This window comes from Erythrolamprus reginae, chromosome 1 (genome assembly GCF_031021105.1).
Source record: "Erythrolamprus reginae isolate rEryReg1 chromosome 1, rEryReg1.hap1, whole genome shotgun sequence".
Classification (NCBI taxonomy): domain Eukaryota; kingdom Metazoa; phylum Chordata; class Lepidosauria; order Squamata; family Dipsadidae; genus Erythrolamprus; species Erythrolamprus reginae.
The window spans coordinates 21,328,353-21,343,048 of NC_091950.1; the positions used below are offsets into that span (position 1 = coordinate 21,328,353).

Here is a 14,696-nt window from a genome sequence, read left to right on the forward strand (position 1 = left end):
CCTTGTTATCTTTTTTTTTCCTTTGAAAGATAATTGAGAAGCGTCTTGGACACATCCGAAATCGGGTATTTCGAGAAGTGGAAATGCTGTATCAGTGCCAAGGACACAGGTACTGGGCAGATGCGAGCCAATTTTAAGCTTGGTTTTTGCTGTAGTAATAATAATAGTAATTAATAATAATAATAATAATTTATTAGATTTGTATGCTGCCCCTCTCCAAAGACCCGGGGCGGCTGTACCTAGATTGTATCCTGGTTTTATTAACGCTGACTGCAATACTCAAGTGGTCCTCAACATATAACCATAATGGAACCCAACATTTCTGCTGCTAAGTGAGACATTTGTTAATTGTTAAGAGCCGGGGTGGCACACCGGGTAGAGTGCAGTACTGCAGGCCACTAAAGCTGATTGCTAGATCTGCAGGTCAGCGGTTCAAATCTCATCACTGACTTAGCCTTCTGAAGCGGGTAAAATGAGGACCCGGATTGTGGGGGCAATAATAATAATAATAATAATAATAATAATAATAATAATAATAATAATAATAATTTATTAGATTTGTATGCCGCCCCTCTCCAAAGACTCTGGCTCTGTTAAAAAGTGCTATAAATAATAATAATAATAATAATAATAATGGCGACATTAAGAAAACAGTAATTACCACATACATTAAAAATTTAGAAATAATGTAATAATAAAATAATAAAATCAGAAACTTTATGTGATAGAGCAAAACTAAGCTTATTTTTGGAATTGGCAAACTCCATAAAACAGACATATTACCTTTGCTGATTATTTTTTTATATTGACCAGTATTATTGTCCTGCCCTTCTCTGTCTTCCCTTCAGGAATATCCTGGAGCTGATCGAGTTTTTCGAAGAAGAGGACCGGTTCTACCTCGTGTTTGAAAAGATGAGAGGAGGTGAGTCGCTGGTTAAATGAAATTTGTCGGTGAGAGAGAGATCTCAGTTTTAAAGCCCCATTTTTTTGTCTCATTTAAGTAACGAGGGAAACTCCATAAATTGTACATATATAATCTATATCGGGGTGTGGGTGGGATCCAGCCTTGACCATTTAAAGACCTGTGGACTTCAACTCCCAGAATTCCCCAGCCAGCCATATTGGCTGGGGAATTCTGGGAGTTGAAGTCCACAGGTCTTAAAATGGCAGAATTTAGATACACCCGATCTGCATCTCTAAGCCTCAGCTCTTGGTCCATGACTTAATTGGGCTTTTCAATGTATCTTTTCAGGCTCCATCTTAACTCATATCCACCGTCGACGCCATTTCAATGAGCTGGAAGCCAGCATGGTGGTGCACGACATAGCCAGTGCCCTTAATTTCTTGCACAATAAAGGTGGGTAAAAATGAATGCTGGGGGCAAAGTACAGTGATACCTTGTCTTACAAACTTAATTGGTTCCGGGATGAGGTTCTTAAGGTGAAAAGTTTGTAAGACGAAACAATGTTTCCCATAGGAATCAATGGAAAAGCGATTAATGCGTGCAAGTCCCAGCAGGAGAATCCCAGCATTGCAAAAATGAGCCCGGAGGTGGGGTTTCCCAGCGAAGGGAGCCTCAGTAAAATTGCAGCATCGCAAAAACGCCGAAGTCCTCAAAACCCTACCTCTGGACCTCTGTGTTTTTGCAATGCTGCAATTTCACTGAGGCTCCCCTCGCTGGGAAACCCCACCTCTGGACTTCCATTGCCAGTGAAGCGCACATTTTTGCGCTGCTGGGATTCCCCTGCAACATCACAAAGACAGGGAAGTCCAGAGGTGGGGTTTCCCATGGAGGGGAGCCTCAGGGGAATCCCAGCAGCGCAAAAACGGGCACTTTGCTGGCAATGAATGGAAGTCCAGAGGCGGGGCATCCCAGCAGCGGCGGTGGGTTTGTAAGGTGAAAATAGTTTGTAAGAAGAGGGGAAAAAATCTTAAACCCGGGTTTGTATCTCGAAAAGTTTGTATGACGAGGGGTTTGTAATACGAGGTATCACTGTATCTTGGTTTTTTATTCCAAAGCAGTGCATGGTGGAAATTAAGTCTCTCAGCAACCCACTAAGTCAAGGGTATCTAAACTTTGGATGGATAAAAATGGTGGAAGGTCTTAAGCATAAAACATATCAGGAAAGACTTAATGAACTCCATCTGTATAGTCTGGAGGACAGAAGGGAAAGGGGGAACATGATCGAAACATTTAAATATGTTAAAGAGTTAAATAAGCTTCAGGGGAGAAGTGTTTTTAATAGGAAAGTGAACACAACAACAAGGGGGCACAATCTGAGGTTACTTGGGAGAAAGATCAGAAGCAATGCGAGAAAATATTACTTTACCGAAAGAGGAGTAGATGCTTGGAACATCCCTCATGTATCCCAGTGGCCAGTCAGATCCCAGAGTCGGCCTTCTCCAGGTCCCGTCAATCAAGCAATGTTGCCTGGTGAGGCCTAAGGGAAGGGCCTTCTCCGTGGCGCCTACGGTCCTGTGGAACCAATTATCCCCAGAGATTCGCACTGCCCCCACCCTCACAGTCTTTCGAAAAGTTTTAAAAGTACACCTCTGCCGGCAGGCTTGGGACCATTGAGCGCTGACACTCTGCTCCAACCGAATAGTATGACTGTGATGATGCTTGGCGGGACCCAGGGGAAGAGCCTTCTCTGTGGTGGCCCCGGCCCTCTGGAACCAACTCCCCCCAGAGATTAGAATTGCTCTCACCCTCCTTGCCTTTCGTAAGCTTCTTAAAACCCACCTCTGCCGCCAGGCATGGGGGAACTGAGATACTCTTTCCCCCTAGGCCTTTACAATTTTATGCATGGTATGTCTGTATGTTTGGTTTTACAATAAGGGTTTTTAACTGTTTTAATATTGGATTGTCATATGCTGTTTACTACTGTTGTTAGCCGCCCCGAGTCTACGGAGAGGGGCGGCATACAAATCCAATCCAATCAAATCCGATCAATTAAGTTGGTTGAATGGCTTTAATGTTTTGGGTTTTTTAAGATTAGGTTTTAAATGTTTGGATTTCCAAATGGGGTTGAATTTTATAATTGTCAATTTAGTATTCTTTTTCTGCTGTAAGCTGTCCTGAATCTCCTGGAGAAGGTTGGCCTAAAAATCCAAATAATAAATAAATAAATATAAACCGTGCCACAAAATCTCCCTTTCTCACTTGCATGGGTAGAGCTATGTGTACCCGCCTATCACTCATTTGACCTGGTTCCCCTCTACCCTCTCCTCCCCCAGACCGGCAAAGGTTGAGGGCTACTGACCTAAACTAATAAAAGAACCATTTATGCTCTGGAGAGAACTGTTTGTGGGAGTATTCAGTTCCATGAGAGGAGGAGACAATTGGGGGAGCTTTTAATTAAATACACTCTTTGCTTCCCAAGTAGCTTTCTGAAAAGGATCTAGAGTAAAACCAGGGATAGGACCAGTGATGATGGGCTGCCAATTTTTTTACCGCCACACTGTGGCCATGGCTTGTTTTGTGGGTGTGGCTTGATGATCATGTGACTGGGTGGGAGTGGCTTGGCAGCCATGTGACCGGGTGGGAGTGGCTTGACAATAATAATAATAATAATAATAATAATTATTATTATTATTATTTATTGGATTTGTAGGCCGCCCCTCTCCGCAGACTCGGGGCGGCTAACAACAATAATAAACGCAACATGTACAATCCAATTTAAAAAAAACAACAACTAAAAACCCCTATTATAAAACCAAACATACACACAAACATACCATGCATAACTTGTAATGGCCTAGGGGGAAGAGCTATTTCAACTCCCCCATGCCTGGCGGTATAAATGAGTCTTGAGTAGTTTACGAAAGACAGGGAGGGTGGGGGCAGTTCTAATCTCCGGGGGGAGTTGGTTTCAGAGGGCCGGGGCCACCACAGAGAAGGCTCTTCCCCTGGGGCCCGCCAAACGACATTGTTTAGTCGACGGGATCCGGAGAAGGCCAACTCTGTGGGACCTTATCGGTTGCTGGGATTCATGCGGTAGCAGGCGGTTCCAGGGGTGGCTTAAAGGTCATGTGACTGGGTGGCTTACCAACCAGGATAAGTTTTCAAATAGGTGCTTGGACTCTTTTTCAGTTGATTAAGTCACATTATCTGAATAGCCACAAAAAGGACAAATGATGGACAGCATTATTTTTTGAGGAGCACAGTAACATTTGAAGGTTTTGTATTAAACTCACGAGGTTCAGTATGATAACAGACTAGGCAAGTAGCTCAATGTATTTTAATTGCTATAAAAGTTCAGTTCTAGATAGTTATTAAAATGATGAAAGCGTTTATGGGTAAAAACATAGTATTTAATTATTTCCTATTTTAAAAGTAATTAAGGATCATGGTGCGGTACTAGATAAGGAAGGACAATAAAAAAACTATTACGTATTCAATAAATAGTGCATAATTTATTTATTATTTATTTATTGGATTTGTATGCCGTCCCTCTCCGGAGACTTGGGGCGGCTAACAGCAATAATAAGACAGCGTACAATAATAATCCAATAATAAAAACGTTTAAAAACCCATTAATATAAAAACCAAACAGACATACAGACATACCATGCATAAAATTGTAAAGACCTAGGGGGGAAAGAGTATCTCAATTCCCCCATGCCTGGCGGCAGAGGTGGGTTTTAAGTAGCTTACGAAAGGCAAGGAGGGTGGGGGCAATTCTAATCTCTGGGGGGAGTTGGTTCCAGAGGGCCGGGGCCGCCACAGAGTAGGCTCTTCTCCTGGGTCCCGCCAAGCGGCATTGTTTAGTTGACGGGACCCGGAGAAGACCCACTCTGTGGGACCTAACTGGTCGCTGGGATTCGTGCAGCAGAAGGCGGTCCCTGAGATAATCTGGTCCGGTGCCATGAAGGGCTTTATAGGTCATAACCAACACTTTGAATTGTGACCGGAAACTGATCGGCAACCAATGCAGACTGCGGAGTGTTGGTGGGCATATTTGGGAAAGCCCATTATTGCTCTCGCAGCTGTATTCTGCACGATCTGAGGTTTCCGAACATATATAGAAACATAGAAGATTGACGGCAGAAAAAGACCTCATTGTAATAATAATAATAATAATAATAATAATAATAACAACAACAACAACAACAACCACAACAACAACTTGGGGCAGATCACAACAACATAAACAGTGTACAAATCCAATTTTTTAAAAATACAATTTAAAAACCTTTATAATAAAATAATGCCATGAACTTAAGACCCTTCTGGCTTCTTCGGTGTTAAGGGTGTTTGTGCTGACCATGGTTTGATGCTTGGTTAGATGGACTTGCGGCTTCTTTCAACGTGATCAGATGACACAACTTGGATCAACTTTTCCGTTGTCTTTTCCACTCCGGCAGCTGCTCCGTCGTGTTCTTCCAGTCAAAAGCAGAAAGCATTAACTGCTAACGCTAAGCTTCTTTCTTTCTTTTATTACAGGAATAGCACATAGAGATTTAAAACCAGAAAATATTCTCTGTGAGAGTTCAAATCAGGTGAGCAGTAGTTTAATTGCTCCTTGGTTAATTCCCGGTCTCTTAGGGGGGGCAAGGGGGGGTGGATATTCACGTGTGCTGCAAGATAGGGAGGTTGAAAACACTTGCTGATGCAGGATCTGTCTGATAAGTGGGCTGATAGAAGTATAAAGATATGAACTGTTTAATAAACAGGGATTGGATTTATGACAGAATGTTAAATTCTAATTAGCCTGGGGTTTTCTTCCAAAAGAGATGACCTTCCCCCCACCCTCATTCTCCCCCTTTGCCCCCCCCTCTCCTCTCCCCCCCCCTTGTTCTTGTGAAGACAAGAACAAGGGGACACAATCTGAAGTTAGTTGGGGAAAAGATCAAAAGCAACGTGAGAAAATATTATTTCACTGAAAGAGGAGTAGATCCTTGTAACAAACTTCCAGCAGACGTGGTTGGTAAATCCACAGTAACTGAATTTAAACATGCCTGGGATAAACATATATCCATTGTAAGATAAAATATAGGAAATAGTATAAGGGCAGACTAGATGGACCATGAGGTCTTTTTCTGCCGTCAGTCTTCTATGTTTCTATTTGTCTCCAACACCAGGTGTCCCCGGTGAAAATCTGTGATTTCGATTTAGGAAGTGGGATCAAGTTGAATAGTGATTGTTCTCCCATCTCCACCCCAGAGCTTCTCACTCCGGTAAGTGGCCCCTCCCCAAGGAGAAACGTACTGTATTTTTTCGCTGTATGAGATGCACCTAGATTTTAGAAGTGGAAAAGAAGGAAAAAAGTACGGTGGTCCCTCTACTTGAGTACTTAATTCGTTCCGTGACCAGGTTCTTAAGTAGAAAAGTTTGTAAGTAGAAGCAATTTTTCCCATAGGAATCAATGTAAAAGCAAATAATGCATGCAAACCCATTAGGAAAGAAATAAAAAGATCGAGAAGAAACAGAATTTTATGAGATATGGAACAAAGTGTATATATGGAAAAACAAGAAGAAATATTAAAAGTAAAAAAATAAAAAATAAAAATAAGACAATTGTATTAGTAGAGATATGATTTAAGAGTTATGTTAGAATTAGTTTATGAAGATTTACTATGTAAAGTAATAAGCTGATTTTAAGCATTTTTGAATGTATTCTTTTTTCTGTATTGAAATTTTACTTCTAGAATAAGCGGGGAAGTTACAACCCCACTTCTATGTTAAATGTATGTTTGTCAGTTTTGTCTATTTTAAGAAAATTAATAAAATATATTGGGGGGGGAAAAGGAAAGAAATAAAAGCTAGAATTTGGGTGCGAGGAGGAAGAAGAGGAGGAGGACAGTCGCTGCCGAAGGAAGAAGGCGAGGGGAAGGGAATAAAAAAAATCCAAAACTTTTAAGGCTTAAAAAAAGGAGCACGCATCTCACATACACCCGGCGCAAGGCTGCCTCCCATACACTGCGCCAGAGAGAGAAACAGGCGGGCCTTCGTGCTGCTCTCAAATTTCCTTGGAAATTTTTCCGGGCTCGGGTTCTTAAGTAGAAAATGGTTCTTAAGAAGAGGCAAAAAAATCTTGGAACACCTCCTTTTTATCTAGAAAAGTTCTTAAGTAGAGGCATTCTTAGGTAGAGGTACCACTGTATTCTGAACAAAATAGTGTAGTAATATATTATTGAATGTAGCAGAATATTTTTACAACCATGTACACTTTTTTACAAACTTCAAACCTGACAGTTTTAAGACTAGTGGACTTCAACCTCCAGAATTCCTCCTCCAGTCATGTTAGATGGGGTAATTAGAAGGCAAAACCAGCCCCATTTTTGCAAAAAATAGATTGTTTTTCACCCGGTTTTTTTTTTGCAAAAATTGGGTGGGAAAAGGATATGGGAAGCCTGCAGGGAGCTCCTGGGTGCTGGGGGATGGCAAAAGTGCACCCCTTTTTGTGAAAAACGATTCATTTTTTATTCATATTTTTCACAAAAATGGAGCCATTTTTGCCTGCCCCCAGGAGCTCTCTGCAGGCTCCCCAGACCCTTTGCCCACCCCATTTTTGCAAAGAAAGACTGTTTTTTGAAAAAAAAACAACCTGGCATTTTTGCCATTCCCCAGCATCCAAGAGCTCACGGGGGTGGGGGGTGGGGGCATCGGGACAGCAAAAATGGCAGGTAACAGCATTCCAAGCGCCTTTGGCGTTCAGTCATGCAGGTCACATGACCACGGACGTTTTCGGACAGCGCTGGCTTCTTTGTGTACCGCCTTCCCCATAGCATCTCTTCTCTTAGCAACCTTTTCAGCATCCTCATCTGAAATGGGTGTGTGTGAATGCCACCTGCGGCATAGGTTGCCTGCAGGGGAGGTCAAAAAAGGCAAGATGGTGCTTGTGAATGTGAGAACAAACCGTGCCCCTATCGTCCTCAGATCACAAACTATACTGCTCAAAAAATAATAATAAAGGGAACACTCAAAGAACAGATCCTAGATTTGAATGAATGAAATATTTTCTTTGAATACTTTGTTCTGTACAAAGTTGAATATTATTATTATTATTATTATTATTATTATTATTATTATTATTATTATTATTATTATTATTTATTGGATTTGTATGCCTCCCCTCTCCGCAGACTCGGGAATATGCACAACAGCATGTGAAATTGATTGTCAATCAGTGTTGCTTCCTAAGTGGACAGTTTGATTTCACAGAAGTTTGATTAACTTGGAGTTAAAGTGTGTTGTTTAAGTGTTCCCTTTATTTTTTTGAGCAGTGCATAAAATATCCCGCCTCCGGTGGATCGAGCTGCAATACTCTGTCCTAGTTTCCCTTGACCGATTTTTGTTTCTGGAAGTTTGCGTAGAAATGCTTTTAAACGCACACACGCAATCACACAAACACACATCCCATCTTTTCTGAACACTGCTGGCTGGTTCTATCTGGGACTTCTTTCAGTGCTAAGGCTGATAATTCTCTCTTGCCTGTGATGTAGAGCAGTGTTTCCCAATGCTGGCTGGGGACTTCTGGGAGTTGAAGTCCAAATAACTTCAAGTTGCCAAGGTTGGGAAACACTGATGTAGAGGATGTCCACCCTTAGCCAAGGCCAGACTTAATGAGATTCTTCCTTGCCTCCCTCCATCTCCCTCATCCTGTCCTCTCTCCCCCCACATAGATGTGGGAGTCAAAAAGCTTGCTAAAGTGGGTCAGCAGAGGCTTGCCTATGGGGTGATGGGAGGAGCAAGGAAAAGATGGAGATATGGTGGTTTTTTTCTATATTACTCAAAGGAAGTGGTTTTCTTCCTTTCTTTATTCTCCTCCTCCTCTATGGCTAAGAGGTACAGTGGTACCTCTACTTAAGAATGCCTCTACTTAAGAACTTTTCTAGATAAGAACCGGGTGTTCAAGATTTTTTTGCCTCTACTTAAGAACCATTTTCTCCTTAAAAACCTGAGACGGGTAAAATTTCCCAGGAAATTTGAGAGCGGCACGAAGGCCTGGCCAGTTTCCTGCCATTCCCCCTTTAATCCCGACCATCTGGGCTGCCAGAGGAGCCTTTTGGTGATGTATAAGGAGGCTTTGGCAGTCCAGTTGAAGTCCGCCCGATGTAAATTGGCCAAGGTTGGAGACTCCTGGTCTAGGATTTATGGAATCTTCTACTTTTCTGGCTGGGGAATGCTGGGAGTTGAAGTCCGCCAGGCTTAAAGTGGCCAAGGTTGGAGACCGCTGGTCTAGGATTTATGGAATCTTCTGCTTTGCTGGCTGGAGAATGCTGGGAGTTGAAGTCCGCCAGGCTTAAAGTGGCCAAAGTTGGAGACCCCTGGTATAAGATTTATGGAATCTTCTATTTGCTGGCTGGGGAATTCTGGGAGTTGAAGTCCGCCAGGCTTAAAGTGGCCAAGGTTGGAGACCCCTGGTCTAGGATTTATGGAATCTTCTACTTTGCTGGCTGGGGAATGCTGGGAGTTGAAGTCCACCCGGTGTAAATTGGCCAAGGTTGGTGACTCCTGGTCTAGGATTTATGGAATCTTCTACTTTGCTGGCTGGGGATTGCTGGGAGTTGAAGTCCACCCGGTGTAAATTGGCCAAGGTTGGAGACCCCTGGTATAAGATTTATGGAATCTTCTATTTGCTGGCTGGGGAATTCTGGGAGTTGAAGTCCGCCAGGCTTAAAGTGGCCAAGGTTGGAGACCCCTGGTCTAGGATTTATGGAATCTTCTACTTTGCTGGCTGGGGAATGCTGGGAGTTGAAGTCCACCCGGTGTAAAGTGGCCAAGGTTGGAGACCCCTGGTCTAGGATTTATGGAATCTTCTACTTTGCCGGCTGGGGAATTCTGGGAGTTGAAGTCCGCCAGGCTTAAAGTGGCCACGGTCGGAGACCCCTCCTCTGAAGAGGCCTGCAGGGTTAAAGGATACGTAGAGTTCTCTCACATGTTGCACTGCTTAGGTGGGAAGTTGAACACAAGACAAGGCTGCAGCTCAGCCCCAGCATTGCCGGCCTGGCTCCCACAGGGCGGTGTGCTGGCCGAGCAGGTTCTAGCTGTCTGCCCTGCCCTGCCTTGTCCTGCTTAGATGCAATCATGGGGTTTGTTTTTTTTTTTTCCTGCTTTTGAAAAGGGAGGGACGGAATTGGGCAGCTGATGTAACCTTGGTGCAAGCAAGTGACTTACACCTGCTGGCTCAATCCAGCTGCATTCAGGGACACAGGGGGGAGGCGGCCATGGGTGAACTAGGTGCCCTCGGTGTGTGTGTTTGTGTTTCTGTGTGTGTGTGAGAGATAGAATGAACTCCAGCTCCTGGGCGGCTGCTATTATCTCCAGCATTGATTTATTTATTTTTTAATCTCACAGAGAGGAGGTGGACTATGAGTTGCGTAATGGGAAGGAAACAGAGAGGGCTTGCTTCACTTTTGGGGCTCTTTGCGGTGGAATTGTGAAAGGATTCCCTTGAGCATGTGAAGAGTGCATTTTCTTTCCTTGTTCTAGAATGCCCGTCTGTCCCCTTTGATTCTCGTTAGGCACATGCCTGGAATTAATTAATTAATTAATTTTTTAAAATTTAAATTTAAATTATTTATTTATTTATTGGATTTGTATGCCGCCCCTCTCCGTAGACTCGGGGGCGGCTAACAGCAATAATAAGACAGCGTACAATAATAATCCAATACTAAAAACGATTAAAAACCCATTAATATAAAAACCAAACATACATTTGTTGGCTCAAATGCTTATCAGTTCCAAATTCTGAAATTTCGCCTCTCCTCACGGACAGAAAAAATAACAGGAAACCACGCCTAGGTATCCTGCTCCCCATTACGTGCCCTTCCTTGCTCTCGTGTCTCATTACAGGGTAGATCTAAATAAATAAATGTGTTATCTCCTTATGGGTGGGGGAGTCCCTAAAGCAGGGCATCCAGCCTTGGCAATTTCTAAGACTTGCAAACTTTCAACTTCCAGAAACATATGCTGGCTAGGGAATTCTGGGAGTTGAAGTCCACAAGTCTTAAAAGTTTGCAAAGTTGTCTTAACCTCTCTGTATGTTGATGGTGAATTTTTTTTTTTAAATAAAAATCCTCCCTTGTGAAGTCTGCAGGTGATCCAAGTTTAGATGAGCTTTTATCATTTATACAGACAGCTTTCTGAACCTGCCCATAAACAGATGTAGTGTCAAACCGCTGCAGAAGTTGGTGATAAATTAACTGCTTGCCATACTATCTATAGAAGACTTGAACTTGGGAGGGAGGGAACAGATGCAACTATCGGGGCCGGAAATGAGGAAACGACTTGCCACGCTGGCACAATCTGACTGGACGGCATGACAAATTGTGGGTGGGGGACAAGGGATGTGAACTTTCAACTGAGTGAGAAGCTCAGATTCAGGTTTCCCTGTGTAGGTGCCAGAATAGCTCCAGAAATAAATTGGAGCTTTGAGGAATAGAGCTGTATAGAGCGCTGGTGAGACCACATTTGGAATACTGAGCTCAGTTCTGGAGATCTCACCTATAGAAAGATATGGATAAAATTGAACGGGTCCAAAGACAGACTACAAAAATGATGGAAGGTCTTAAGAATAAAACCTATCAGGAAAGACTGAATAGTATGAACTCAAACTGGATAGTCTGGAGGACAGAAGGGAAAGGGGGGACATGATCGAAATATTTAAATATGTTAAAGGCTTAAATAAAGTTCAGGAGAGGAGTGTTTTTAATAGGAAAGGGAACCCAAGGACAAGGGGGCACAATCTGAAGTTAGTTGGGGGAAAGATCAAAAGCAACATGAGAAAATATTATTTTACTGAAAGAGTAGTAGATCCTTGGAACAAACTTCCAGCAGACATGGTTGGTAAATCCATAGCAACTGAATTTAAACATTCCTGGGATAAACATATATCCATCCTAAGATAAAATACAGGAAATCAGCTCCCCCTGGAGATCCACATTGCCCCCATCCTCCTTGCCTTCCGCAAGAGTCTCAAGACTCACTTATGTTGCCAGAAATGGGGCCATTAGATTCTTGTCCCCTGGCTGATGAATGGACTGAGAGTAACTGATTGAATGGGAATGACTGGTTTTTTAGGGTTTTTAGTTTTAGATTATATATTTAATTAATTGGACCCGAAATGTTATGTATTGTTTTATTATATGTTGTGAGCCACCCCGGGTTTTTGGGCAGGGGCAGCATAAAAGTCCAATTAATAAATAAATGAAGCATAACTCACTTAACAAATGAGTCACTTAGCAACAGATATTTTGGGCTTGCTTGTGGTCGTAAATTGAGGACTACCTGTATTATTCTCTACCAACAGCAACAGGGAGTGCAAATTTCACCAACTGTGTGGTAGAAGCCACATTCTCCCAGAGGATTGGTGGAACGAGGATTTAAAACTACCTTTGACTACATTTCTTTTATGCTTCAAATTACATCAGAGATGATTACTCTCCAATTACATATTTAACCACTGTTCCCCATGTGTCGTCTTCCAAACTAGAATTTGTTGGCAGCCTTTGGAGTCCTCTGGGAGGTGATGCAATCCCGCTGGGGAAATCACATGTGTTCCTGGATTTTTCCCCTTCTGCTGCCTAGATCAAGGTTTAGCGCAGCCCTAAGCTCTCCCAGTCACACCACTCTGAAAAATAAACAGAGTCACAGCAATCGGTAGGATACGTCTAGCATCGGTATAGAGCCATGGGTAGGCAAAGTTGACTCTTCTATGACTGGTGGACTTCAACTCCCAGAATATCTGAGCCAGTCATGCTAGCTCAGGAATTCTGGGGGTTGAAGTCCACATGTCATAGAGGAACCAACATTGCCTACCCCTGGTATAAGGAGCAGCTGAAAGACACATACAGTGGTACCTCGTGATACGAACCCCTCGCCATATGAACAATCCAAGATACGAACCCGGGGTTCGGAAATTTTTTGCCTCTTCTCCCGAACTTTTTCCGTCTTACGAACCCGCCGCCCGAATGCTGAACCCGGACGTTCGGCAAAAGTTCGGGTTCGGGTGGCCGCCGAGAAGCCCCGCCACCCGGCTTTCGCGTTTTGAAACAGACGTGGGGCTTCTCTGCGTCCTCCCAAACCCGAACGCCAAACCCGAACTTTTGCCAAACTTCCGGGTTCGGCCTTCGGGAGGCCACCGAGAAGCCCCACCGCCCGGCTGTCGCCTTTTGAAACAGCCGGGGGGCTTCTCGGCGTTCTTCCTCCTCCGGGACCCAATTAAGTTCGTAAGACGAGGTATTACTGTATTTTTTTATTTTATGTGCTCTCCCAAAGGCCCATTCCAACCCTTTAATAAGCTTGGCCAAAAAATTAAGACAAAGACAGAAGAATTAATAATGAACTGAAGCATCCTGTTTCCATGAGAACTCTTGCTAGAACATTGATGGTGAACCTATGCCACAGGTGGCACACAAAGCCATATCTGCTAGTACACAAGCTGTTGCCCTAGCTCAGCTCCAATATACTGGCCAGCTGATTATTGGTTTCCACAGAGGGGCTGGGAGGATGTTTTTGGCTTCCTGAGAGCCTCCAGAGGGATGGGGGAGGGCATTTTTACTCTTCCACAGCTCCAGGGAAGCTTTTGGAACCTGGGGAAGGTGAAACACAAGCCTACTGGGTCCACCAGAAGTTGGGAAACAGGCCATTTCTGGCCTCCAGAAGGTGGGGAAAACATAGAAACATAGAAGACTGACAGCAGAAAAAGACCTCGTGGTCCATCTAGTCTGCCCTTATACAATTTTCTGTATTTTATCTTAGGATGGATATATGTTTATCCTAGGCATGTTTAAATTCAGTGACTGTGGATTTACCAACCACGTCTGCTGGAAGTTTGTTCCAAGGATCTTTCAGTAAAATAATATTTTCTCACGTTGCTTTTGATCTTTCCCCCAACTAACTTCAGATTGTGTCCCCTTGTTCTTGTGTTCACTTTCCTATTAAAAACACTTCCCTCCTGGACCTTATTTAACCCTTTAACATATTTAAATGTTTTGAACATGTCCCCCCTTTTTCTTCTGTCCTCCAGACTATACAGATTGAGTTCATGAAGTCTTTCCCCTCCCAAGGCATTGAATTATGGGTGTGGGCATATTTTTTCAGCACCCGAGGGAAAAAAGGTTTGCCATCACTGTTCTAGGATCTAAGATGAGACAAGCAATAGTGCAAATTACAGGTCTTCAAACCTGGCAACTTAAAGACTTCTGGGAGTTGAAGTCCAGAAGTCTTATTTGGGGATCCCTGGCCCAAAGTTTTGTATAACTGTTGTGGTTGGCTCTGGCACAGCTCCTGCCCCAAGGAATGTGGAGGTGGATGCAGGGGAAACATCAACATGTCATAGGCCTGTTTTATTGCTGACAGAGTCAGGGAGTGAAGTTTCCTCAGACGAAGAAGAAGGTGGGGGTGACTTGGAAGAGGGGGGCTTGGCTCACAGCCCAGGAAGCCAATCTCCATTATCTTCGGTCGATTCGGATGAGGAAGTGTTAGACCCACGCAGGTGCAGAATTACGCATCGAAGAGACCAATTGAGGAAATATTACAGGAGATAAGAGAGGCCACCTGGGTTTGGGTGGGGCTCCAGCAATTAGAGCTGCTGATATAAATAGCAGCGTGCTGGCTTGGCCATTGTGGAAGATTATCTGATCGTTGTGGACCGTGCCTTGCTGTTTCTGGACTTTGTTGATTTTTCACGATTTTAAAACCAAAGCAGAGCAAAGTGTGTGTGTCTAACTTCGTGGAAGAAGGAGGG

General features: G+C 43.4%; 1 protein-coding gene across 1 annotated transcript in view; it reads left to right on the forward strand.

Moving 5' to 3' along the window:
• Nucleotides 1-14,696, forward strand: part of MKNK2 (MAPK interacting serine/threonine kinase 2) — a 74,196-nt gene that overhangs the window by 46,111 nt on the left and 13,389 nt on the right. Inside the window, exons 6-10 of the mRNA XM_070746837.1 lie at nucleotides 30-109; nucleotides 849-922; nucleotides 1,253-1,357; nucleotides 5,447-5,502; nucleotides 6,085-6,180. Of these exons, the coding sequence (XP_070602938.1) occupies nucleotides 30-109; nucleotides 849-922; nucleotides 1,253-1,357; nucleotides 5,447-5,502; nucleotides 6,085-6,180 (411 nt within the window). The remainder of the gene's footprint in view (nucleotides 1-29; nucleotides 110-848; nucleotides 923-1,252; nucleotides 1,358-5,446; nucleotides 5,503-6,084; nucleotides 6,181-14,696) is intronic.